Genomic DNA, 26,941 nt, shown 5'->3' with positions numbered 1-26,941 from the left:
TCCTGAGAGCTTTTCTGATTGGCTCAAATAAGGGCTGTCTGTCATGCTGAAGAGTGCAGAGCTAAATGGTGGTCTGGACAAGGCCTTGCCTCTCTGAATGGTGAAGACTGGATTTGAAGTGAGTCCTCCCTCTCTCTCTCTCTCTCTTCCCTTCTCTCTCCACTCTTTCTCTCAAACATCCCTAATCCCTCTTTTTTTTACCCTCTTGTCCCCCCCCCCCCCCCCCACACACACACACAAACACACACACATTCCTTCCTCTCCCTCTCTCTTCAGCATGTTCTCTCTCTTCCTGTCTCTCAGGTCATTGCCCTCCCTCTCCGCCCGCTCTCTCCAGAGTTGTGCTCCACAGAGCAGCCAGGAGTAGAGAGGTGCCTCACCCAGAGATCAGGCCATGTTTCGGCTGTCCCAAACCTGTTTCCTTCTCCTGCTGCTGCACGTCGTGGCCTCCGAGGGTACGTTCAAACACCCCACCGTCTCAAACGGTTGACAAATAGTTATGTAGAGAGAAAGTGAGGGAGACTCTGGGGTTTAGTCAGTGTCAGTGATTGCGGTCAGTGTGTGAGTACGGGTGAGGGCTGGTGACTGGGATGTGTGTGTTGATATATTTTATGGTGTGTCTGTATCTCTGATTGCTTTGATGATTGTGATGACTGTGTGCTAGACAAGCATGCTGTGATGATGACAACAGCCTAATTGATGGAAAAGATGGAAAAGATGATAATGATGATGGTGATGACGATGACAGTCATTAATATGGTGATGATTATGGTAATGATAGTGATGATGATGACGATGATGGTGATGACGATGGTGATGATGATAGTGATGAAGATGGTGATGATGATGAAGATGACGATGGTGATGATGATGATGAAGATGATGATGGTGATGATGATGAGGGTGATGACGATGATGATGGTGCCCTGCTGCCACTGATACCGATTTTTCCCTGTGTCCCCAGTCTTCCTGAACAGTGACGATGCTAACCAGGTTCTGAACCGGCGGCGGCGGGCCAACAGCCCATTTGAGGAGTGGCGGCAGGGAGACATGGAGAGAGAGTGTATCGAGGAACGCTGTGACAGAGAGGAGGCTAGGGAGATCTTTGAGGACGACAAACTGACTGTAAATTGCCATTCTCCATCTTTGTTTCTATCTATCTCTCTTTAAACCGGAAACACATGTCTGTCTGCGTTCCAGTCACATAAATCACATTCCTGTTTAGTCACTCCTCACTTTGCACTCATTCACACCACCTTTACACGCTCATGATTTCAACCAGAAATTCCTTTGTTTTTGGAATCTTGACCTTTCTGGTTTGAATTTGTGATGTTTGTGTCTCTTTTTACCTCTTTCCCTCAGACTGAATTCTGGAACACATATTACGGTAAGGCCCAGGAGTCTGTTGAGGCTAAGGGTTGGCGCAAGAGGCTAGGGATTGGATCACATGGAGTTTTCTGATTAGAGCTGGGTTGGAGTCAGGTTGGGGTCAGATTGGGGTCAACCTAGTCAGATCAGGAAGTAAAGGACTCACGACCACACACCAAAACAATGGGCTATTTTCAAATCATGAATTGATTGTTTGCAGTGTGTTTGGTGTTGCTGTGCTGTTAGGTCCATGGCAAGAAATAAACTGTGTTTCACAGATGGAGATGCCTGTGTTTCTAAGCCATGTGTCCACAATGGCGTCTGCAAGGACGGGATTGGGATGTACACCTGCTTCTGTCTCGCTGGATTCCAGGGGTACAACTGTGAGATTGGTATGTCTTCTTCTCCCTTTGCTCTTGAAATGACATAGACGCCAGAAATATCTTGACTCCAAGTTACTCCATAGTCAGAAACAACACCTGGCTCTAATCATGACTGTGATCTGTGTCTAATCTGGATCCGTGATGTGATGCTGTTCTGCAGCCATTCCTGAGCTGTGTGAGAATAAGAATGGAGACTGTGATCACTTCTGCCACGTGAAGAAGGACAGTGTGCAATGCTCCTGTGCTGATGGCTACTATCTGGACACAGACGACAAGTCCTGCCTTTCCAACGGTGGGTGGGTGGGTGGGTGGGTGGGTGGGTGGGTGAGTGAGTGAGTGAGTGAGTGAGTGAGTGAGTGAGTGAGTGAGTGAGTGAGTGAGTGAGTGAGTGAGTGAGAGAGAGAGAGAGAGACAGACAGACAGACAGACAGACAGACAGACAGACAGACAGACAGACAGACAGACAGACAGACAGACAGACAGACAGACATACATACATACATACATATACATACATACATACATACATACATGATCCATTCTCCATTCTCCAACATGGACTGGTAGTAGGTTGGAGGTTGGGCTTAGTTAGTACCTAATAACATTGTTGCCCTTTTGTCATTGAAGAGGCCTTTAAGTGTGGCTTTGTGGTATCCAAGAACACCCGCAGCATCTTCATCTACCAGCCTAACACCACTGCCACCAACACCACTGAAAAGACCAACATAATGGAGGACCCTATCAGGGAAACGGCCTGGAACGTAACCCAACAGAGAGAAATCCAATTTGCATTTGAGGATGACGTTATCGAAATGGTGAAGGAGAAGCCAGTCTTTGCCGAGGCGAGAGGCAACACCCGTATTGTCAATGGGGAGGAGTGTCGTCCTGGAGAATGTCCCTGGCAGGTAGAGTAGAGAAACCTCTAGTGGGGTTCCCTCTAAATAGCGTTCAGAGTTGTTTGTTTCTGCAACTCTGTCTTTCTCTTTCTCTCTATTTCTCTCTCTCTCTCATATATATATATCTCTTTGTCTCTCTTTCTTTCTCTCTCTCTCGCTTTCATTCTTTCTCTCTTTGTTTCTCTCTTTTTCTCTGTCTATCTGTTTCTCTCTTCCTCTATCTTTCTCTCTCTCTCTCTCATTCTTTCTCTCTCTCCTTCTCTCCCTCTCTCCACAGGCTTTCCTGGTAAACCACGAGGACAGGGGCTTCTGTGGAGGAACCATCCTGAATAAGTACTTCATCTTAACGGCAGCACATTGCATGAACCAGACACGCTCCTTTTACGTTGTCCTCGGTAGGTACCGTTAGCCAATCACCTTTAACAGTGGTCTCTACATCTGGGAATTGTTTTTAAGTGAATCATATCCTATATAATATAATTGTGCCATAATCACAAAACTTCATTATCAGAAAAGTATATTGCTGTGTACAGCATAGTTGCTAACTGGGTGAAATAACAACAGTCAATAACCATACCACCCATACATAGCCTAAGTTGTAGCAGCCTATCAAACGAATTTAATTGATTGAAATCAAACCTCCCCATTGGTCCATCTGCCTTCAGGAGAGTTTGACACGGAGGTGAAGGATGGGCGGGAGGCCATCCACCAGGTGGAACAGGTGTTCATCCACAGGTCCTACATCTCCACCACCTATCACAACGACATCTCCCTCGTCATGCTGAAGGACCCTATCAAGTTCACCCAGTTCATCCTCCCTGCCTGCCTGCCTGAACGAGACTTTGCAGAGAAGGTCTGTAGCATGATGTACTACACATAATTCTCTGTGTGACACATCTGGTTTTATCCAGTGATGCATATAAACATACAGTATATAATGAATCTGTCTATGGTTTATATCTTAGTAAAGATGTTCCTGAACCTAACATAATGGTGTCCTGTCTACTTATCAATACAAGGTGTTGATGAAACAGCACGACGGGCTGGTGAGTGGGTTCGGCCGTGTGGGGGAGGCCAAGCAGCCGTCCACCATCCTGCTGCGTCTGACCGTGCCCTACGTACCCCGGGCCACCTGCCTTCAGTCCAGCCAGCACAAGATCTCCAACCGCATGTTCTGCGCCGGCTACGATAAGGAGAAGAAGGACGCGTGCCAGGGGGACAGCGGAGGACCCCACGTCACCCGTTACGGGGACACTTGGTTCGTGACGGGTGTGGTGAGCTGGGGCGAGGGGTGCGCCCGTGAGGGCAAGTACGGCATCTACACGCAGGTGTCCAAGTACATCGACTGGATCCGGGCGGTCATGGGGAAGTTTCTCCCCAAGGAGGGAGGGAAGAGGAAGACGAGGGGGGCAGGTAGAATGCACTCAATGATGTGGGTTTGAGGGAGACAAAGGAGAGAGGAGAACCAATCATTAAAGAGGCTTGGGGAATTATGGGCAATAAACATTGTTGTGTGGTTTATCATTGTTTTTCACAAAATGTATCCAAGACCAAGTAACTTAAGGTAAAGAAAAAAACATGTTTTGTTTGAATGTCCAGTTATCACATACCAACATTAAACTACATTACACAATATGAAGTTGAGTCAGGAGTGCCATTAGACAGAAATGTTCCTACTGTTCCTGTTTTTTTAAAGTACAAACTGAATCGATCGTATCAGAAAAACAGCAGGGTTCAAAGGTCACCATTGACTTGAATCATTGCTGGTGTAAGTACCGAGCACACAAGGATAGGTGGATTTGCTGTTTGCTCTACTGTGTGTACAGTCTAGAGTCCATCTGTGGGACATTGTGTTTGTGAAGACCTCATGTTATACAATGAGTTTTACTGAACGTTTCATCTCAATTCATCTTCATAACATTAGCATATTAGTAGCATATTTGGTAGATATTATATTACATACAATTGCTAATGAGGCACCATCTTTAAACTATCTAGAGCTGGCACCAGCTACATTTATTACGTCAGGTGACAGGGAGATCCACATAAATTACGCTATCCTGGAGAAATTCACACCACATAACTTTGTTGGCGTATACAGCAATGACTAAAAACGGACATTTGGGCTGGCAAGCGGGTGGGGGTTTACTTGGCAATGTTAACCCGCCAGCATGGTTGTGTGTGTAAGACAGAAAGATAGAGAGAGAGAGCGCAAGAGAGAGAGAGATAGACAGGGCTACAGACAGGACCTTGGCACAGGCAGAGAGGCTTGTGGGTACGGTGTGGATGTGGATTGTAATGGGCTCGTGGAGGCAATGGTGGTTTCTGTCTCTCTCTCTTCTGAGCAGTGTCCTCCTGGTCTGCAGCTATGGGAGAGGTAAGCCACTGCACTGTGAAAGCTACAGGACCAAGTAGACATTTTGTTAATCATACCTTCAGGCTGACAATGACTTTGCTAGCATAGTTTTCCAGTCTACATATGACCAGCATAGTGTTGTGTATGCAATAGTGGAGGCTGCTGAGGAGAGAACGGCTCATAATAATGTCTGGAATGGAGTTTAATAGATGGAATGGAGTAAATGGAACGGTATGAAAACCATGTTTTGTCCCCTTAGCAGCCTCCACAGGTATACATTAAACAAACTGTTCTGTATGTAATTAAATGGCATGAAACTCAATGATGGTACCACTTAAAGTGAAAACTCTTCATGTTTAACTTTCCACCATTTAACATATTATCTTCAACCTGGAAGGAGAAAAATGAATACTGAGTCACTTCTGGTTTGTCTCACTTTTCAGTTGTTGTTGTTCCACATGTCTTCTCCCTCCTCCTCCCCTTCCTTCCCCTCCTCTCCTCCCGTTCATCCACCTCCCCTTCCTCTCCTCCTCTTTGTCCACCTCCTTCCCCTCCTCTTCATTAACCTGCCCCTCCCCCCTCTTCATCCACTTCCCCTCCTATCCCTTCTCCTTTCCCTCCTCCTCTTCATCTACCTCCTCCTCTCCTGCTCTTCCTCCACCTCCTCCCTGACCCTCAGTGTTCAGACCCCCTGCGTACGCCAGCACGGTCTTCCTACGGTCGAAGAGAGCGAATGCGTTCTTCTTGGAGGAGATGCTTCAGGGGAACCTGGAGAGAGAGTGTTATGAGGAGACCTGCAACTACGAGGAGGCCAGGGAGTACTTTGAAGACACACCCAAAACTGTGAGCAGTTTAGGCCTACAGGGTGCATCTCAATAGTCTAAAATGCATTCCTTTCCTTGACTCCTTTCCTTCAACTGCACTAATCTGACAACATAAGCAATCCCCTTATCCATAACTAATGTAGTAGTTTTCTGATTTAAACCCTGTGTCCATTGTCTCTCTCTCTCTCTCTCATACCTCAATAGGACACTTTCTGGAATGTCTACGTAGGTATGTCTCATTCTTTTTAATCGCGGCAGAGGGGTGTTGGGTTTTCTCCCGACTCCAGATATTGAATCCCCTCCCTTCTTCTTCCTCCTCAGATGGGGACCAGTGCAAACCCAATCCCTGTCTCCATGGCGGCAGCTGCAAGGACAGCATTGGAGGTTTCACCTGTAGCTGCACAGAGCTGTACCACGGGAAGAACTGTGAAATAGGTCAAAAGAACACCTACATTAGAACTCTTTTTGAGTGTGTGTCAATGTGTGTGTGAGAGTGTGTGTTCATAGTTATGCGAGTAGTCTAAGAGATATGTTTGTGTGTCGTGACAGATAGCGCTCAGTGCCCCACCAAGGGGCCCTTCTCCTGTGACCACTTCTGCAGTCCCAACTTTGGAGCATACCAGTGCTCCTGCACCACGGGGTACAAGATTCACAGTGATAAGAGGAGCTGCATACCTGCAGGTTAACATCTACCTATTCTTTTGAATTAGACATCTGTAACACTCTCTCTCTCACACACTTTAAATAGAGACGTCTCTGTTTCCTTAGTTAAGCACCCCTGTGGAAGACTCCAGCCAACAAACCAAATCAACATAGCCTATCACGTCTGTCCACACAACCGCTGTCCATGGCAAGTAAGTTCCTCCCCTACCAGCACAACGTAGAGCAAGGTGAGGGGGAGTCTGTTTCTCCTGGCCTATAGACTACTTTCAAGGTGAGGGGGAGTCTGTTTCTCCTGGCCTATAGACTACTTTCAAGGTGAGGAACAATAAGTTGTGAAATACTGAACTTCCCCTTTAACCTGTGGCTTTGTGATTGGCAGGTGGTGTTTGTGGATGAGGCTGGTGCAGAGCTGTGTAGCGGGGTGATCCTGGGGCCTCAGGCAGTCCTGACCTCAGCTAGCTGCCTGTACATGGGAAAGAAAGTCCACAGCATGCAGACAGGTGAGTCCCACAGCGATAAAAACACTGACGTTTGATCTGTTAGTGTGTAAACCTCCAGCTCAGGCAGATTCAAATCTTTCTGAAATCTAACAGTTCCCCTTCATCATCTAAGGTGCCTCAAATAATAGTGTGAGGATCCCTCTATCGACCCAACTGTACGTTCACAACCGCCACGAGAGAGGCAGTCTGGAGGACGACCTGGCCTTGGTGAGACTGAATGAGCCCCTTCCCTTCGACACCTCTGTCTCCCACCTGTGCCTGCCCACTAAGGATTTCAGTGAGAACGTGTTGATGAGTCCAGGAAGGGAGGGGGTGGCCAGGGGTCCGGATAAGTTCCGGGGGCAATACCACGGCCCCCCTGTTCTCTCCTACCTGCATGCGGAGGGCTGTCGGAACCAGGTGAACGTCTCCCAGCCCCTCACCAACAAGATGTTCTGTATGGGGAGCCAGAAGGGCTTCTGTGGGACTAAGTTGACTAGGTTTAATGAGACAGACCTCAAACCAGGACTAATGAGGAACTGCGGCCTTTTGTCCGGGACCCCTGTTGTGACTGTGGAGAGGGGTACAGCGTTCCTAACAGGCTTGCACCTTTCGCCACCCACGTCACATGACTGTGGACAAACCCTGTTGTTCACCAAGTTGTCTCGCTACTTGCAATGGATCCAGCAGCGCGTGAAGATGACAGAGATGAGGATGACACCACAAATTACCCATGACCCACCTGGACCTTATGTGTAACCCCAACTAAGGGTTAGCCTGATCCCTACCTACACTGGACTTACAGCCAACAACTAAGGGTTAGCCTGATCCCTACCTACACTGGACTTACAGCCAACAAGGTTGCGTTCAAGATTTAAGTTGTTTTTTCCAAGGTTAACAATGTAAATGAAAGCGAATGGTTATATTTTAACATGTACTATAATTATATAAATCATTTATCTTCCACACTTCCTTAATAAACAAACATGTGGTACAAGGAGTACAACAACAACAAAACTTTTATTCAAAATGTTAAAAATATGACAAAATAAAATGCAACCTAAATAATAAGGAAATATATTTCTGGGAGCAGTTCCTGGGTGAAGGGGATTCTGGGATACGTAGATTAGGAAGATGATGACAGCAGGGGGAATGGATTGGCCTTGCTGACGACCAGTTTCTGGTGCTGGTGAGAGATGTAGCCCTTGATGTGACCCTAGAAGAGAGGAAGAGAGTTCATCTGCTGCTTCGTGTTTTACTACTGTCTGAAATATCAGGTGGAAGCACATGGTCAGAGGAAAAGGTGTGTGGTGGGATCTCACCTCACAGATTAGGTTGGCCAGGATACACTGCACCTCGTCAATGTCCACCTCTTCCACCTGCATCATTTTCAGAGCTACCAGGAAGGCATCTAGGGGCAACTGGTGAGTCTTCAGCAGCTGGTACCTAACCCACATACCACAAGCATGTTAACAGAAAGTCAATATCGGTCATAGGTTCTCACACACACACACACACACACTATGCCAATTCACACTATAGGGCTGACCTGAATCGTACTGTGCTGCCTCAGATAATTTATTTTCACATTGTCCTTTCAGTGCGGTTCCAGCAACTATGATGGATGTGTAACCAGACCAGCCCATTCCAGCTGGACTTGGCTCAGTAGTGTGAAAAGTGTAACCAGACCAGCCCATTCCAGCTGGACTTGGCTCAGTAGTGTGAAAAGTGTAACCAGACCAGCCCATTCCAGCTGGACTTGGCTCAGTAGTGTTAAAAGTGTAACCAGGCCAGCACAGTCCAGCTGGACTTGGCTCAGTAGGGTTAAAAGTGTAACCAGGCCAGCACAGTACCATTGGACTTGGCGAGTAGACTCACACTTTCTTGAAGAGGTTCCGGTAGGTGATGATCTTGAGCTTCTCGAGGATGAGGAAGATGCCACAGCGGATGAAGAAGGTCTCGTGCTTGGCCAAGGCCTCGTTCAACAGCAGCAGGTTGCCCTCACTGTTACAGAGACAGAGAGACAGAAATCAGAAAAAGAGGGGCAAGAAGGGAGTAGGGGGAGAGAGAGGAGAAAGAGAGATGGCAAGGAGCGGGCGGGTGGTGACACTCACCTCACAGCTTTCGTGACGTCGGCAAACTGCATGAGGTCGTACTTCCTGAGCAGCTGGTGATTAGGCATGTGACCCTGAATCAACATGAGCAACACCAGTCTTCGTCTCTGATTGACAGTCAAGCTTTTTTAATTTGATTTGAATTCAGACGTGTGTGGCTAGATGAGTGTATGTTTGAGCTCTCTCAGTGAGGCACTCTGTCTCACCAGCAACATCTTGACAGGCAGTAGGTAGATGAGGATCATGCGTTTGTTCCTCTGGCTGGAGCGGTGGCAGTGCTGGAAGGAGAAGGACAGGTACTCCTCGGCTGGTTTGTAGTCGCTGTCGAACATGGCCTTGCGGCCTACGTAGTATTTGTAGGTGACTCTCTGGGCCATACTGTAATCATCCTTCAGGTTGGAGCTGTCGATGGCCCGGATCAGTGGCTTACACAGGTGTAGCTTGTTGATCTGGACACACACACAACCGTTTAGACACACACACACACACACACACACACACACACAAAGTAGGGCCTTTTCATGTAAACAAAACTTCACCCAATCACACTACTGCCTTACCTTGAAGTAGATCTTGAAGAGCTGATTGATGAGAAACAACATTCCCCACTTCTTGGAGTCGTCAATCCCAGCCCGACTGTATACGATAACAGTCAAGACATAATGAGCAAGGGGATATGGTTGCTACAGTAAAGTATAGTTTAATATGCTGTAAGATATATAGTTTAATATGCTGTTAGATATATAGTTTAATATGCTGTCTGCTGTTAGATATATAGTTTAATATGCTGTTAGATATATAGTTTAATATGCTGTTAGATATATAGTTTAATATGCTGTAAGATATATAGTTTAATATGCTGTTAGATATATAGTTTAATATGCTGTTAGATATATAGTTTAATATGCTGTTAGATATAGTTTAATATGCTGTCTACTGTTAGATATATAGTTTAATATGCTGTTAGATATATAGTTTAATATGCTGTCTACTGTTAGATATATAGTTTAATATGCTGTTAGATATATAGTTTAATATGCTGTTAGATATATAGTTTAATATGCTGTTAGATATATAGTTTAATATGCTGTTAGATATATAGTTTAATATGCTGTTAGATATATAGTTTAATATGCTGTTAGATATATAGTTTAATATGCTGTCTACTGTTAGATATATAGTTTAATATGCTGTTAGATATATAGTTTAATATGCTGTTAGATATATAGTTTAATATGCTGTTAGATATAGTTTAATATGCTGTCTACTGTTAGATATATAGTTTAATATGCTGTTAGATATATAGTTTAATATGCTGTCTACTGTTAGATATATAGTGTAATATGCTGTTAGATATATAGTTTAATATGCTGTTAGATATATAGTTTAATATGCTGTTAGATATATAGTTTAATATGCTGTTAGATATATAGTTTAATATGCTGTTAGATATATAGTTTAATATGCTGTTAGATATATAGTTTAATATGCTGTTAGATATATAGTTTAATATGCTGTTAGATATATAGTTTAATATGCTGTTAGATATATAGTTTAATATGCTGTTAGATATATAGTTTAATATGCTGTTAGATATATAGTTTAATATGCTGTTAGATATATAGTTTAATATGCTGTTAGATATATAGTTTAATATGCTGTTAGATATATAGTTTAATATGCTGTTAGATATATAGTTTAATATGCTGTTAGATATATAGTTTAATATGCTGTTAGATATATAGTTTAATATGCTGTTAGATATATAGTTTAATATGCTGTTAGATATATAGTTTAATATGCTGTTAGATATATAGTTTAATATGCTGTTAGATATATAGTTTAATATGCTGTAAGATATATAGTTTAATATGCTGTTAGATATATAGTTTAATATGCTGTTAGATATATAGTTTAATATGCTGTTAGATATATAGTTTAATATGCTGTTAGATATATAGTTTAATATGCTGTTAGATATATAGTTTAATATGCTGTTAGATATATAGTTTAATATGCTGTTAGATATATAGTTTAATATGCTGTTAGATATATAGTTTAATATGCTGTTAGATATATAGTTTAATATGCTGTCTGCTGTTAGATATATAGTTTAATATGCTGTTAGATATATAGTTTAATATGCTGTTAGATATATAGTTTAATATGCTGTTAGATATATAGTTTAATATGCTGTTAGATATATAGTTTAATATGCTGTTAGATATATAGTTTAATATGCTGTAAGATATATAGTTTAATATGCTGTTAGATATATAGTTTAATATGCTGTTAGATATATAGTTTAATATGCTGTTAGATATATAGTTTAATATGCTGTTAGATATATAGTTTAATATGCTGTTAGATATATAGTTTAATATGCTGTTAGATATATAGTTTAATATGCTGTCTGCTGTTAGATATATAGTTTAATATGCTGTTAGATATATAGTTTAATATGCTGTTAGATATATAGTTTAATATGCTGTTAGATATATAGTTTAATATGCTGTCTGCTGTTAGATATATAGTTTAATATGCTGTTAGATATATAGTTTAATATGCTGTCTGCTGTTAGATATATAGTTTAATATGCTGTCTGCTGTTAGATATATAGTTTAATATGCTGTTAGATATATAGTTTAATATGCTGTTAGATATATAGTTTAATATGCTGTAAGATATATAGTTTAATATGCTGTAAGATATATAGTTTAATATGCTGTTAGATATATAGTTTAATATGCTGTTAGATATATAGTTTAATATGCTGTTAGATATATAGTTTAATATGCTGTTAGATATATAGTTTAATATGCTGTTAGATATATAGTTTAATATGCTGTAAGATATATAGTTTAATATGCTGTAAGATATATAGTTTAATATGCTGTTAGATATATAGTTTAATATGCTGTTAGATATATAGTTTAATATGCTGTTAGATATATAGTTTAATATGCTGTAAGATATATAGTTTAATATGCTGTTAGATATATAGTTTAATATGCTGTATGCTGTTAGATATATAGTTTAATATGCTGTAAGATATATAGTTTAATATGCTGTTAGATATATAGTTTAATATGCTGTTAGATATATAGTTTAATATGCTGTTAGATATATAGTTTAATATGCTGTTAGATATATAGTTTAATATGCTGTAAGATATATAGTTTAATATGCTGTTAGATATATAGTTTAATATGCTGTTAGATATATAGTTTAATATGCTGTTAGATATATAGTTTAATATGCTGTTAGATATATAGTTTAATATGCTGTTAGATATATAGTTTAATATGCTGTTAGATATATAGTTTAATATGCTGTTAGATATATAGTTTAATATGCTGTTAGATATATAGTTTAATATGCTGTCTGCTGTTAGATATATAGTTTAATATGCTGTTAGATATATAGTTTAATATGCTGTCTGCTGTTAGATATATAGTTTAATATGCTGTTAGATATATAGTTTAATATGCTGTCTGCTGTTAGATATATAGTTTAATATGCTGTCTGCTGTTAGATATATAGTTTAATATGCTGTTAGATATATAGTTTAATATGCTGTCTGCTGTTAGATATATAGTTAAATATGCTGTTAGATATATAGTTTAATATGCTGTCTGCTGTTAGATATATAGTTTAATATGCTGTCTGCTGTTAGATATATAGTTTAATATGCTGTTAGATATATAGTTTAATATGCTGTCTGCTGTTAGATATATAGTTTAATATGCTGTCTGCTGTTAGATATATAGTTTAATATGCTGTCTGCTGTTAGATATATAGTTTAATATGTTGTAAGATATATAGTTTAATATGCTGTCTGCTGTTAGATATATAGTTTAATATGCTGTCTGCTGTTAGATATATAGTTTATTATGCTGTAAGATATATAGTTTAATATGCTGTCTGCTGTTAGATATATAGTTTAATATGCTGTCTGCTGTTAGATATATAGTTTAATATGCTGTCTGCTGTTAGATATATAGTTTAATATGCTGTCTGCTGTTAGATATATAGTTTAATATGCTGTTAGATATATAGTTTAATATGCTGTTAGATATATAGTTTAATATGCTGTTAGATATATAGTTTAATATCCTGTTAGATATATAGTTTAATATGCTGTTAGATATATAGTTTAATATGCTGTTAGATATATAGTTTAATATGCTGTTAGATATATAGTTTAATATGCTGTTAGATATATAGTTTAATATGCTGTTAGATATATAGTTTAATATGCTGTTAGATATATAGTTTAATATGCTGTTAGATATATAGTTTAATATGCTGTCTGCTGTTAGATATATAGTTTAATATGCTGTAAGATATATAGTTTAATATGCTGTTAGATATATAGTTTAATATGCTGTTAGATATATAGTTTAATATGCTGTTAGATATATAGTTTAATATGCTGTTAGATATATAGTTTAATATGCTGTTAGATATATAGTTTAATATGCTGTTAGATATATAGTTTAATATGCTGTAAGATATATAGTTTAATATGCTGTTAGATATATAGTTTAATATGCTGTCTGCTGTTAGATATATAGTTTAATATGCTGTTAGATATATAGTTTAATATGCTGTTAGATATATAGTTTATTATGCTGTAAGATATAGTTTAATATGCTGTCTGCTGTTAGATATATAGTTTAATATGCTGTAAGATATATAGTTTAATATGCTGTTAGATATATAGTTTAATATGCTGTTAGATATATAGTTTAATATGCTGTTAGATATATAGTTTAATATGCTGTTAGATATATAGTTTAATATGCTGTAAGATATATAGTTTAATATGCTGTTAGATATATAGTTTAATATGCTGTAAGATATATAGTTTAATATGCTGTTAGATATATAGTTTAATATGCTGTCTGCTGTTAGATATATAGTTTAATATGCTGTTAGATATATAGTTTAATATGCTGTCTGCTGTTAGATATATAGTTTAATATGCTGTAAGATATATAGTTTAATATGCTGTTAGATATATAGTTTAATATGCTGTTAGATATATAGTTTAATATGCTGTTAGATATATAGTTTAATATGCTGTTAGATATATAGTTTAATATGCTGTTAGATATATAGTTTAATATGCTGTTAGATATATAGTTTAATATGCTGTTAGATATATAGTTTAATATGTTGTTAGATATATAGTTTAATATGCTGTTAGATATATAGTTTAATATGCTGTTAGATATATAGTTTAATATGCTGTTAGATATATAGTTTAATATGCTGTTAGATATATAGTTTAATATGCTGTTAGATATATAGTTTAATATGCTGTTAGATATATAGTTTAATATGCTGTTAGATATATAGTTTAATATGCTGTTAGATATATAGTTTAATATGCTGTTAGATATATAGTTTAATATGCTGTTAGATATATAGTTTAATATGCTGTTAGATATATAGTTTAATATGCTGTTAGATATATAGTTTAATATGCTGTTAGATATATAGTTTAATATGCTGTTAGATATATAGTTTAATATGCTGTTAGATATATAGTTTAATATGCTGTAAGATATATAGTTTAATATGCTGTCTGCTGTTAGATATATAGTTTAATATGCTGTCTACTGTTAGATATATAGTTTAATATGCTGTCTACTGTTAGATATATAGTTTAATATGCTGTTAGATATATAGTTTAATATGCTGTCTACTGTTAGATATATAGTTTAATATGCTGTTAGATATATAGTTTAATATGCTGTTAGATATATAGTTTAATATGCTGTTAGATATATAGTTTAATATGCTGTTAGATATATAGTTTAATATGCTGTTAGATATATAGTTTAATATGCTGTTAGATATATAGTTTAATATGCTGTAAGATATATAGTTTAATATGCTGATATATAGTTTAATATATATAGTTTAATATGCTGTTAGATATATAGTTTAATATGCTGTTAGATATATAGTTTAATATGCTGTTAGATATATAGTTTAATATGCTGTTAGATATATAGTTTAATATGCTGTTAGATATATAGTTTAATATGCTGTTAGATATATAGTTTAATATGCTGTTAGATATATAGTTTAATATGCTGTTAGATATATAGTTTAATATGCTGTTAGATATATAGTTTAATATGCTGTTAGATATATAGTTTAATATGCTGTTAGATATATAGTTTAATATGCTGTTAGATATATAGTTTAATATGCTGTTAGATATATAGTTTAATATGCTGTTAGATATATAGTTTAATATGCTGTTAGATATATAGTTTAATATGCTGTTAGATATATAGTTTAATATGCTGTCTGCTGTTAGATATATAGTTTAATATGCTGTTAGATATATAGTTTAATATGCTGTTAGATATATAGTTTAATATGCTGTTAGATATATAGTTTAATATGCTGTTAGATATATAGTTTAATATGCTGTTAGATATATAGTTTAATATGCTGTTAGATATATAGTTTAATATGCTGTTAGATATATAGTTTAATATGCTGTTAGATATATAGTTTAATATGCTGTTAGATATATAGTTTAATATGCTGTTAGATATATAGTTTAATATGCTGTTAGATATATAGTTTAATATGCTGTTAGATATATAGTTTAATATGCTGTTAGATATATAGTTTAATATGCTGTTAGATATATAGTTTAAATATGCTGTTAGATATATAGTTTAATATGCTGTTAGATATATAGTTTAATATGCTGTTAGATATATAGTTTAATATGCTGTTAGATATATAGTTTAATATGCTGTTAGATATATAGTTTAATATGCTGTTAGATATATAGTTTAATATGCTGTTAGATATATAGTTTAATATGCTGTTAGATATATAGTTTAATATGCTGTTAGATATATAGTTTAATATGCTGTAAGATATATAGTTTAATATGCTGTTAGATATATAGTTTAATATGCTGTTAGATATATAGTTTAATATGCTGTTAGATATATAGTTTAATATGCTGTTAGATATATAGTTTAATATGCTGTCTGCTGTTAGATATATAGTTTAATATGCTGTTAGATATATAGTTTAATATGCTGCTGTTAGATATATAGTTTAATATGCTGTTAGATATATAGTTTAATATGCTGTTAGATATATAGTTTAATATGCTGTCTGCTGTTAGATATATAGTTTAATATGCTGTTAGATATATAGTTTAATATGCTGTTAGATATATAGTTTAATATGCTGTAAGATATATAGTTTATATGCTGTTATATAGTTTAATATGCTGTTAGATATATAGTTTAATATGCTGTTAGATATATAGTTTAATATGCTGTTAGATATATAGTTTAATATGCTGTTAGATATATAGTTTAATATGCTGTTAGATATATAGTTTAATATGCTGTTAGATATATAGTTTAATATGCTGTTAGATATATAGTTTAATATGCTGTAAGATATATAGTTTAATATGCTGCTGCTGTTAGATATATAGTTGCTGTTAGATATATAGTTTATATATGTTTAATATGCTGTTAGATATATAGTTTAATATGCTGTTAGATATATAGTTTAATATGCTGTTAGATATATAGTTTAATATGCTGTTAGATATATAGTTTAATATGCTGTTAGATATATAGTTTAATATGCTGTTAGATATATAGTTTAATATGCTGTTAGATATATAGTTTAATATGCTGTTAGATATATAGTTTAATATGCTGTTAGATATATAGTTTAATATGCTGTTAGATATATAGTTTAATATGCTGTTAGATATATAGTTTAATATGCTGTTAGATATATAGTTTAATATGCTGTCTGCTGTTAGATATATAGTTTAATATGCTGTTAGATATATAGTTTAATATGCTGTTAGATATATAGTTTAATATGCTGTTAGATATATAGTTTAATATGCTGTTAGATATATAGTTTAATATGCTGTTAGATATATAGTTTAATATGCTGTTAGATATATAGTTTAATATGCTGTTAGATATATAGTTTAATATGCTGTCTGCTGTTAGATATATAGTTTAATATGCTGTCTGCTGTTAGATATATAGTTTAATATGCTGTTAGATATATAGTTTAATATGCTGTTAGATATATAGTTTAATATGCTGTCTGCTGTTAGATATATAGTTTAATATGCTGTTAGATATATAGTTTAATATGCTGTTAGATATATAGTTTAATATGCTGTCTGCTGTTAGATATATAGTTTAATATGCTGTCTGCTGTTAGATATATAGTTTAATATGCTGTTAGATATATAGTTTAATATGCTGTTAGATATATAGTTTAATATGCTGTTAGATATATAGTTTAATATAGTTTAATATGCTGTTAGATATATAGTTTAATATGCTGTTAGATATATAGTTTAATATGCTGTCTGCTGTTAGATATATAGTTTAATATGCTGTTAGATATATAGTTTAATATGCTGTCTGCTGTTAGATATATAGTTTAATATGCTGTTAGATATATAGTTTAATATGCTGTTAGATATATAGTTTAATATGCTGTCTGCTGTTAGATATATAGTTTAATATGCTGTAAGATATATAGTTTAATATGCTGTTAGATATATAGTTTAATATGCTGTTAGATATATAGTTTAATCTGCTGTTAGATATATAGTTTAATATGCTGTTAGATATATAGTTTAATATGCTGTTAGATATATAGTTTAATATGCTGTTAGATATATAGTTTAATATGCTGTTAGATATATAGTTTAATATGCTGTTAGATATATAGTTTAATATGCTGTTAGATATATAGTTTAATATGCTGTTAGATATATAGTTTAATATGCTGTTAGATATATAGTTTAATATGCTGTTAGATATATAGTTTAATATGCTGTTAGATATATAGTTTAATATGCTGTTAGATATATAGTTTAATATGCTGTTAGATATATAGTTTAATATGCTGTTAGATATATAGTTTAATATGCTGTTAGATATATAGTTTAATATGCTGTTAGATATATAGTTTAATATGCTGTTAGATATATAGTTTAATATGCTGTTAGATATATAGTTTAATATGCTGTTAGATATATAGTTTAATATGCTGTTAGATATATAGTTTAATCTGCTGTTAGATATATAGTTTAATATGCTGCTGTTAGATATATAGTTTAATATGCTGCTGTTAGATATATAGTTTAATATGCTGTTAGATATATAGTTTAATATGCTGTTAGATATATAGTTTAATATGCTGTTAGATATATAGTTTAATATGCTGTTAGATATATAGTTTAATATGCTGTTAGATATATAGTTTAATATGCTGTTAGATATATAGTTTAATATGCTGTTAGATATATAGTTTAATATGCTGTTAGATATATAGTTTAATATGCTGTTAGATATATAGTTTAATATGCTGTTAGATATATAGTTTAATATGCTGTTAGATATATAGTTTAATATGCTGTTAGATATATAGTTTAATATGCTGTTAGATATATAGTTTAATATGCTGTTAGATATATAGTTTAATATGCTGTTAGATATATAGTTTAATATGCTGTTAGATATATAGTTTAATATGCTGTTAGATATATAGTTTAATATGCTGTATGCTGTTAGATATATAGTTTAATATGCTGTTAGATATATAGTTTAATATGCTGTTAGATATATAGTTTAATATGCTGTTAGATATATAGTTTAATATGCTGTTAGATATATAGTTTAATATGCTGTTAGATATATAGTTTAATATGCTGTTAGATATATAGTTTAATATGCTGTTAGATATATAGTTTAATATGCTGTTAGATATATAGTTTAATATGCTGTTAGATATATAGTTTAATATGCTGTTAGATATATAGTTTAATATGCTGTTAGATATATAGTTTAATATGCTGTTAGATATATAGTTTAATATGCTGTTAGATATATAGTTTAATATGCTGTTAGATATATAGTTTAATATGCTGTTAGATATATAGTTTAATATGCTGTTAGATATATAGTTTAATATGCTGTTAGATATATAGTTTAATATGCTGTTAGATATATAGTTTAATATGCTGTTAGATATATAGTTTAATATGCTGTTAGATATATAGTTTAATATGCTGTTAGATATATAGTTTAATATGCTGTCTGCTGTTAGATATATAGTTTAATATGCTGTTAGATATATAGTTTAATATGCTGTTAGATATATAGTTTAATATGCTGTTAGATATATAGTTTAATATGCTGTTAGATATATAGTTTAATATGCTGTTAGATATATAGTTTAATATGCTGTTAGATATATAGTTTAATATGCTGTTAGATATATAGTTTAATATGCTGTTAGATATATAGTTTAATATGCTGTCTGCTGTTAGATATATAGTTTAATATGCTGTTAGATATATAGTTTAATATGCTGTCTGATGTATAGTTTAATATAGATATATAGTTTAATATGCTGTTAGATATATAGTTTAATATGCTGTTAGATATATAGTTTAATATGCTGTTAGATATATAGTTTAATATGCTGTTAGATATATAGTTTAATATGCTGTTAGATATATAGTTTAATATGCTGTTAGATATATGTTTAATATGCTGTTAGATATATAGTTTAATATGCTGTTAGATATATAGTTTAATATGCTGTGCTGTTAGATATATAGTTTAATATGCTGTTAGATATATAGTTTAATATGCTGTTAGATATATAGTTTAATATGCTGTTAGATATATAGTTTAATATGCTGTTGTATAGTTTAATATGCTGTTAGATATATAGTTTAATATGCTGTTAGATATATAGTTTAATATGCTGTTAGATATATAGTTTAATATGCTGTTAGATATATAGTTTAATATGCTGTTAGATATATAGTTTAATATGCTGTTAGATATATAGTTTAATATGCTGTTAGATATATAGTTTAATATGCTGTTAGATATATAGTTTAATATGCTGTTAGATATATAGTTTAATATGCTGTTAGATATATAGTTTAATATGCTGTTAGATATATAGTTTAATATGCTGTTAGATATATAGTTTAATATGCTGTTAGATATATAGTTTAATATGCTGTTAGATATATAGTTTAATATGCTGTTAGATATATAGTTTAATATGCTGTTAGATATATAGTTTAATATGCTGTTAGATATATAGTTTAATATGCTGTCTGCTGTTAGATATATAGTTTAATATGCTGTTAGATATATAGTTTAATATGCTGTTAGATATATAGTTTAATATGCTGTTAGATATATAGTTTAATATGCTGTTAGATATATAGTTTAATATAGTTTAATATGCTGTTAGATATATAGTTTAATATGCTGTTAGATATATAGTTTAATATGCTGTTAGATATATAGTTTAATATGCTGTTAGATATATAGTTTAATATGCTGTTAGATATATAGTTTAATATGCTGTTAGATATATAGTTTAATATGCTGTTAGATATATAGTTTAATATGCTGTCTGCTGTTAGATATATAGTTTAATATGCTGTTAGATATATAGTTTAATATGCTGTTAGATATATAGTTTAATATGCTGTTAGATATATAGTTTAATATGCTGTTAGATATATAGTTTAATATGCTGTTAGATATATAGTTTAATATGCTGTTAGATATATAGTTTAATATGCTGTCTGCTGTTAGATATATAGTTTAATATGCTGTCTGCTGTTAGATATATAGTTTAATATGCTGTTAGATATATAGTTTAATATGCTGTTAGATATATAGTTTAATATGCTGTTAGATATATAGTTTAATATGCTGTCTGCTGTTATGCTGATATATAGTTTAATATGCTGTCTAGCTAGTTATGCTGTAGATATATAGTTTAATATCTGCTGTTAGATATATAGTTTAATATGCTGTTAGATATATATATATAGTTTAATATGCTGTTAGATATATAGTTTAATATGCTGTTAGATATATAGTTTAATATGCTGTCTGCTGTTAGATATATAGTTTAATATGCTGTTAGATATATAGTTTAATATGCTGTTAGATATATAGTTTAATATGCTGTCTGCTGTTAGATATATAGTTTAATATGCTGTTAGATATATAGTTTAATATAGATATATAGTTTAATAAGATATATAGATATATAGTTTAATATGCTGTTAGATATATAGTTTAATATGCTGTCTGCTGTTAGATATATAGTTTAATATGCTGTTAGATATATAGTTTAATATGTTGTAAGATATATAGTTTAATATGCTGTTAGATATATAGTTTAATATGCTGTTAGATATATAGTTTAATATGCTGTTAGATATATAGTTTAATATAGATATATAGTTTAATATGCTGTTAGATATATAGTTTAATATGCTGTCTGCTGTTAGATATATAGTTTAATATGCTGTTAGATATATAGATAGATATATAGTTTAATATGCTGTCTGCTGTTAGATATATAGTTTAATATGCTGTTAGATATATAGTTTATATGTGTTAGATATATAGTTTAATATGCTGTCTGCTGTTAGATATATAGTTTAATATGCTGTTAGATATATAGTTTAATATGCTGTCTGCTGTTAGATATATAGTTTAATATGCTGTTAGATATATAGTTTAATATGCTGTTAGATATATAGTTTAATATGCTGTTAGATATATAGTTTAATATGCTGTCTGCTGTTAGATATATAGTTTAATATGCTGTTAGATATATAGTTTAATATGCTGTTAGATATATAGTTTAATATGCTGTCTGCTGTTAGATATATAGTTTAATATGTTGTTAGATATATAGTTTAATATGCTGTTAGATATATAGTTTAATATGCTGTCTGCTGTTAGATATATAGTGTAATATGCTGTTAGATATATAGTTTAATATGCTGTTAGATATATAGTTTAATATGCTGTTAGATATATAGTTTAATATGCTGTTAGATATATAGTTTAATATGCTGTTAGATATATAGTTTAATATGCTGTCTGCTGTTAGATATATAGTTTAATATGCTGTTAGATATATAGTTTAATATGCTGTTAGATATATAGTTTAATATGCTGTCTGCTGTTAGATATATAGTTTAATATGCTGTCTGCTGTTAGATATATAGTTTAATATGCTGTTAGATATATAGTTTAATATGCTGTTAGATGTATAGTGTAATATGCTGTTAGATATATAGTTTAATATGCTGTCTGCTGTTAGATGTATAGTGTAATATGCTGTCAATAGTGTCCATGTCCTGTGAGACTCACTTGTCGCTGGCACACACTCTGAAACAGCCCATCAGTTGCTCAGCAGCTTTCTCCAGCATGTCTCCCAGTTTGCCTTTTCCCTTCCTCAGGAGCTGCTGCTCTGCCTGGAAAATCATTCTACAATCATCAAACCCCTCCTATAGGACAATAATACTACAATCATCAAACCCCTCCTATAGGGCAATACTACTACAATCATCAAACCTCTCCTATAGGACAATAATACTACAATCATCAAACCTCTCCTATAGGACAATACTACTACAATCATCAAACCCCTCCTATAGGACAATACTACTACAATCATCAAACCCCTCCTATAGGACAATACTACTACAATCATCAAACCCCTCCTATAGGACAATAATACTACAATCATCAAACCCCTCCTATACTACTACAATCATCAAACCTCTCCTATAGGACAATACTACTACAATCATCAAACCCCTCCTATAGGACAATACTACTACAATCATCAAACCCCTCCTATAGGACAATACTACTACAATCATCAAACCCCTCCTATAGGACAATAATACTACAATCATCAAACCCCTCCTATAGGACAATAATACTACAATCATCAAACCCCTCCTATAGGACAATACTACTACAATCATCAAACCTCTCCTATAGGACAATAATACTACAATCATCAAACCCCTCCTATACTACTACAATCATCAAACCTCTCCTATAGGACAATACTACTACAATCATCAAACCCCTCCTATCGGACAATACTACTACAATCATCAAACCCCTCCTATAGGACAATACTACTACAATCATCAAACCCCTCCTATAGGACAATAATACTACAATCATCAAACCCCTCCTATACTACTACAATCATCAAACCTCTCCTATAGGACAATACTACTACAATCATCAAACCCCTCCTATAGGACAATACTACTACAATCATCAAACCCCTCCTATAGGACAATACTACTACAATCATCAAACCCCTCCTATAGGACAATAATACTACAATCATCAAACCCCTCCTATAGGACAATACTACTACAATCATCAAACCCCTCCTATACTACTACAATCATCAAACCTCTCCTATATGACAATACTACTACAATCATCAAACCCCTCCTATAGGACAATACTACTACAATCATCAAACCCCTCCTATAGGACAATACTACTACAATCATCAAACCCCTCCTATAGGACAATACTACTACAATCATCAAACCCCTCCTATAGAACAATACTACTACAATCATCAAACCCCTCCTATAGGACAATACTACTACAATCATCAAACCCCTCCTATAGGACAATACTACTACAATCATCAAACCCCTCCTATAGGACAATACTACTACAATCATCAAACCCCTCCTATAGGACAATACTACTACAATCATCAAACCTCTCCTTTAGGACATGACTTTTCCATCACTGGATCAGAAGCATTTTAGAGCACAATAGTTTATGTTCACTTACATTGTTGGCAAATATCCGCAGGTCCAGCGTAACAGCGAACATCACTGGCAAGGCCCTAAACAGCACATAGAGCAGTCATCCTACAGACGTGTATATGTAGAATAGAAAAACACTAAGGCCAAATTGATCAAAAATGTAATTTTACATGCTTATCCTTACCAGTTCTCCTCTTTGTGAGATTGGAAGGCCCTCAAGAATGACGTAGAAAGTCAAGGACGAACCGCAGAGAAACCATGACAGAACAGTTTGGAAATGGACCAGTCGATAGCACGATATGTGCTTTCGCATACATCTTGTGTGTATGTATATATTTGTCAGGCAGGGATGGGGAGTGATGAGAATATGTATCCAAAGTAATCTCCAGAAATGCCAAAAGGATATTGGACCACCAACGTCTGACATTTGTACGCCTCAACAAAGTCGTGGTTGGACACTGCATAGGTGCACCTCAAGTGTGCTGCAACCATCTCATCGTACGGGACTTCCAGCACCTGTTGGCACTTCTCCTCTGGACTGGCGAGCTGCAGGCATACATACAGTCATGTTTCTAAAGCAAAACACAGAGGGTGTTATCTGAAGAGATACAAGTGTAACAACAGGTCAGCAGGACTTGAAGGCATGGAAGGTTGAATAGCCTGAATAGCCTCACCTGGAGACGTGGGTTAGCCACATGTGGGTGTTTGAATGACAGCAGTTCTGCACAAAAACTCCCCTCATGATTATCAATGGCCTCATACACCTGGGAACAGGTAAGCAACATGGTGTGAACTGAGCATGCGTGACTAGTGGTGAACACAAAGAATAGCTAAATGAAAGTTTGTGCTAAGGAAGAAGACTGCTAGCTATATGGGTTCACTTGATAACCGGTAAGATAAAATAGAAAAATGGCTACCTGTTGGAGATACTGGTTGATTGTTATGTGCGCCATTGCAGCCAGGGATGTGAACCTACGAAAAAGTTTAAATAATAAAACAGATATTTAAGCAAATCCGCTAAGCGGCAAAAGCTCTGAATCTGACAACATAACTACTGTGCTATGGCTATTGGCAATTTATCTAGCTAGTTAACGTTACTAGTATATTAGCTAATAATTTAATTCAGTATCACAACGAGTGTGATGATTAAATTGGGATCAATATAATGTAACTTTTTTGTATCGTTTTAACTAACGCTAGCTAGGTAGCATGCATTCATTCATTAACTGTCAAGGACCACTAGATTGTTGCTGATAATGATACATCAACGTGTAACTAACGTTAGCTAGCTAGTTTACAAAGCCAGTGGTCCCCAATTCTTTTCGGTTATTGTACCACGAACATAATGTTATGTTGCTCTGCCCAGAGTACTGTACCCCCTCATGCGCATTTTACCAGTAAAAGCCTATGGTCTCATGAGTCTTCTCAAGTATCCCCTGTAGATAAGCCAAGTAAGCCAGGGCTCCCTAGTACCTACCGCTGGTTGGTTGGGAACCACTGTACTAACCTAATGGCATAATTCCAATGTATCCGTCTATAGCTAGCTACCTGTTGTGGTTAAATTTCTGTTTAAAATGTATTCGCGTTGTTGAGCTGTAGCTACACGAATCACTTCCGGGTCAATGTATTCCTTCAGCCTTCAAAATAAAAGTCCCCCCACGTACTACAATAGTCTAGCTATAACTTTGTCGCCTCCCTGTGCTTATTAGAAGCTATGCACAATGAAATCTCTGCTCTCGCAATCTCTCGCTCTCATACACACACACACACACACACACACACACACACACACACACACACACACACACACACACACACACACACACACACACACACAGCGCCTCCGTGATCTATGATGTGTCTGGCCCTGTTGGAGGGAGTGTTTCACGCTACACTGTGTGATTAATGGAGGAGTGAGAATGGGCTCTTAAAATAGAACCTGCAGAGTGCCGCTAGCCTTGTGTGTCTGTGTGTGTGTGTTCCTGTGTGTCCTGCAAACCTGTTCACAATGTTATGATATCACAGTGATTCTACCTTCCTCAGCTCAGCACGTGGCCCAGTCCCTCCCCCTCCACTCCCTCTAGCCCCATCCACTCCCTCTAACCCCTCCACTGTCTATAACCCACTCCACTGTCTATAACCCCCTCCACTGTCTCTAAACCCCTCCACTGTCTCTAACCCCATCCACTGTCTCTAACCCCATCCACTCCCTCTAACCACCTCCACTGTCTCTAACCCCCTCCAATCCCTCTAACCCCTCCACCATCTCTAACCCCCTCCACTCTCTCCATTCTCTATCATTCTGCATTCTTCTCAGGTTGCTGAGGTATCACAGCAACATATTGGATCCCAGCCGGGGTATGGATTGCCGGCATGCCCTCTAAAGTGACTTTGGTATAGGCCATGAAGCCGTGTGTGTGTGTGTGTGTGTGTGTGTGTGTGTGTGTGTGTGTGTCGGAGGGAGAGAGGCTTCCCAATGGGAGCCTTGCAACATCCAGAGATGCCAACATAGCACAGCTAGAACAAGGACACTGTAGGTGACACTGCAGTAACTTCAGTTCTCTGAAAGACCTGTCAAAATCATACATTTTAAATCTCTTTGCCCTCATAAAACAACAGTGCTGTCATTACATCCAAGAACATCTGCTTACTGTAGATTTCGCAGCTGTCCCCTCTGTTGCCTAGCAACCTGCTGCCCTGTTTTGATGATGTCAAACTCAGGAGTCACATCAGTAATAGCCAGGCGTCTATTTGAGGTCGCTGCTGGGCACAATTGTGACAAGGTTTCAGAAGATTTTCAATTTCGGCACACCAAAAGCTCTTCATCCCTCCTTCATCCCACTCAGTGTCTTTGTACAGACGCAACGGAAATGCCACCAATGTACGTACACTGACTGCAAATGACTCTCCTTACTAGGTACTCTGTACTGTAAAACCTGTTTGGCATAGCAACATATTAGGAGCCTATAAACTCTTAATATAGCTTTGTGTTTACAGGGAGCCATACAGTCTGTATACTGTAAATAAAACCCCTATTTGATCTTCCTCTACATTTTGCTGTGCTGGCATGAGTGTCATTGTGCTAGAGCTCGCCTGATGGGCGTTTCATGTCGTGGCTGACACTAGTTGACTCTCGTGTGAAATCCTAATCCACTCAGTTTGA

The 26,941-nt window shown here is 34.9% G+C and overlaps 3 protein-coding genes across 7 annotated transcripts; 2 read left to right on the top strand and 1 right to left on the bottom strand.

The window, feature by feature from the left end:
* Positions 1-25: 25 nt before the first annotated feature.
* On the top strand, positions 26-4,282 carry LOC139412830 (coagulation factor X). 2 transcript variants are annotated; one of them, XM_071159559.1, is made up of 10 exons: positions 26-118; positions 304-455; positions 965-1,125; positions 1,363-1,387; positions 1,647-1,760; positions 1,912-2,043; positions 2,379-2,656; positions 2,925-3,042; positions 3,313-3,500; positions 3,667-4,282. In XM_071159559.1, exons 2-10 carry the CDS (start codon positions 395-397, stop codon positions 4,087-4,089), a joined length of 1,500 nt encoding a protein of 499 aa, XP_071015660.1. In that variant the 5' UTR covers positions 26-118; positions 304-394; the 3' UTR covers positions 4,090-4,282. The 2 variants fall into 2 exon arrangements, with proteins under 2 accessions (XP_071015660.1, XP_071015661.1); XM_071159560.1 differs by having other exon boundaries at positions 30-118; positions 277-455.
* Positions 4,283-4,802: 520 nt separating this feature from the next.
* Positions 4,803-8,045, top strand: LOC139412832 (protein Z, vitamin K-dependent plasma glycoprotein b). The gene is made up of 8 exons (XM_071159563.1): positions 4,803-5,024; positions 5,683-5,846; positions 6,032-6,056; positions 6,149-6,262; positions 6,377-6,508; positions 6,596-6,681; positions 6,870-6,990; positions 7,103-8,045. The coding sequence occupies exons 1-8, from the start codon at positions 4,934-4,936 to the stop codon at positions 7,726-7,728; spliced, it is 1,359 nt and encodes a 452-aa protein (XP_071015664.1). The 5' UTR covers positions 4,803-4,933; the 3' UTR covers positions 7,729-8,045.
* On the bottom strand, positions 7,971-25,417 carry LOC139412833 (PCI domain containing 2). 4 transcript variants are annotated; one of them, XM_071159565.1, is made up of 13 exons: positions 25,286-25,417; positions 24,696-24,750; positions 24,453-24,542; positions 24,185-24,324; positions 23,963-24,004; positions 23,804-23,858; positions 22,334-22,437; positions 9,644-9,719; positions 9,290-9,532; positions 9,084-9,157; positions 8,848-8,973; positions 8,292-8,415; positions 7,971-8,185 (listed from the first exon to the last, which is right to left on the bottom strand). In XM_071159565.1, the coding sequence occupies exons 2-13, from the start codon at positions 24,729-24,731 to the stop codon at positions 8,096-8,098; spliced, it is 1,200 nt and encodes a 399-aa protein (XP_071015666.1). In that variant the 5' UTR covers positions 24,732-24,750; positions 25,286-25,417; the 3' UTR covers positions 7,971-8,095. The 4 variants fall into 4 exon arrangements, with proteins under 4 accessions (XP_071015666.1, XP_071015665.1, XP_071015668.1 ...); XM_071159564.1 differs by having other exon boundaries at positions 25,256-25,402; XM_071159567.1 differs by having other exon boundaries at positions 24,185-24,350; positions 25,256-25,388.
* Positions 25,418-26,941: the final 1,524 nt, after the last annotated feature.

The sequence above is a fragment of the Oncorhynchus clarkii genome, chromosome 7 (assembly GCF_045791955.1).
Source record: "Oncorhynchus clarkii lewisi isolate Uvic-CL-2024 chromosome 7, UVic_Ocla_1.0, whole genome shotgun sequence".
In the NCBI taxonomy this organism is placed as follows: domain Eukaryota; kingdom Metazoa; phylum Chordata; class Actinopteri; order Salmoniformes; family Salmonidae; genus Oncorhynchus; species Oncorhynchus clarkii.
The sequence above is the reverse complement of the archived record's forward strand: the minus strand, read 5'-3'. Positions and strand labels throughout refer to the sequence as shown.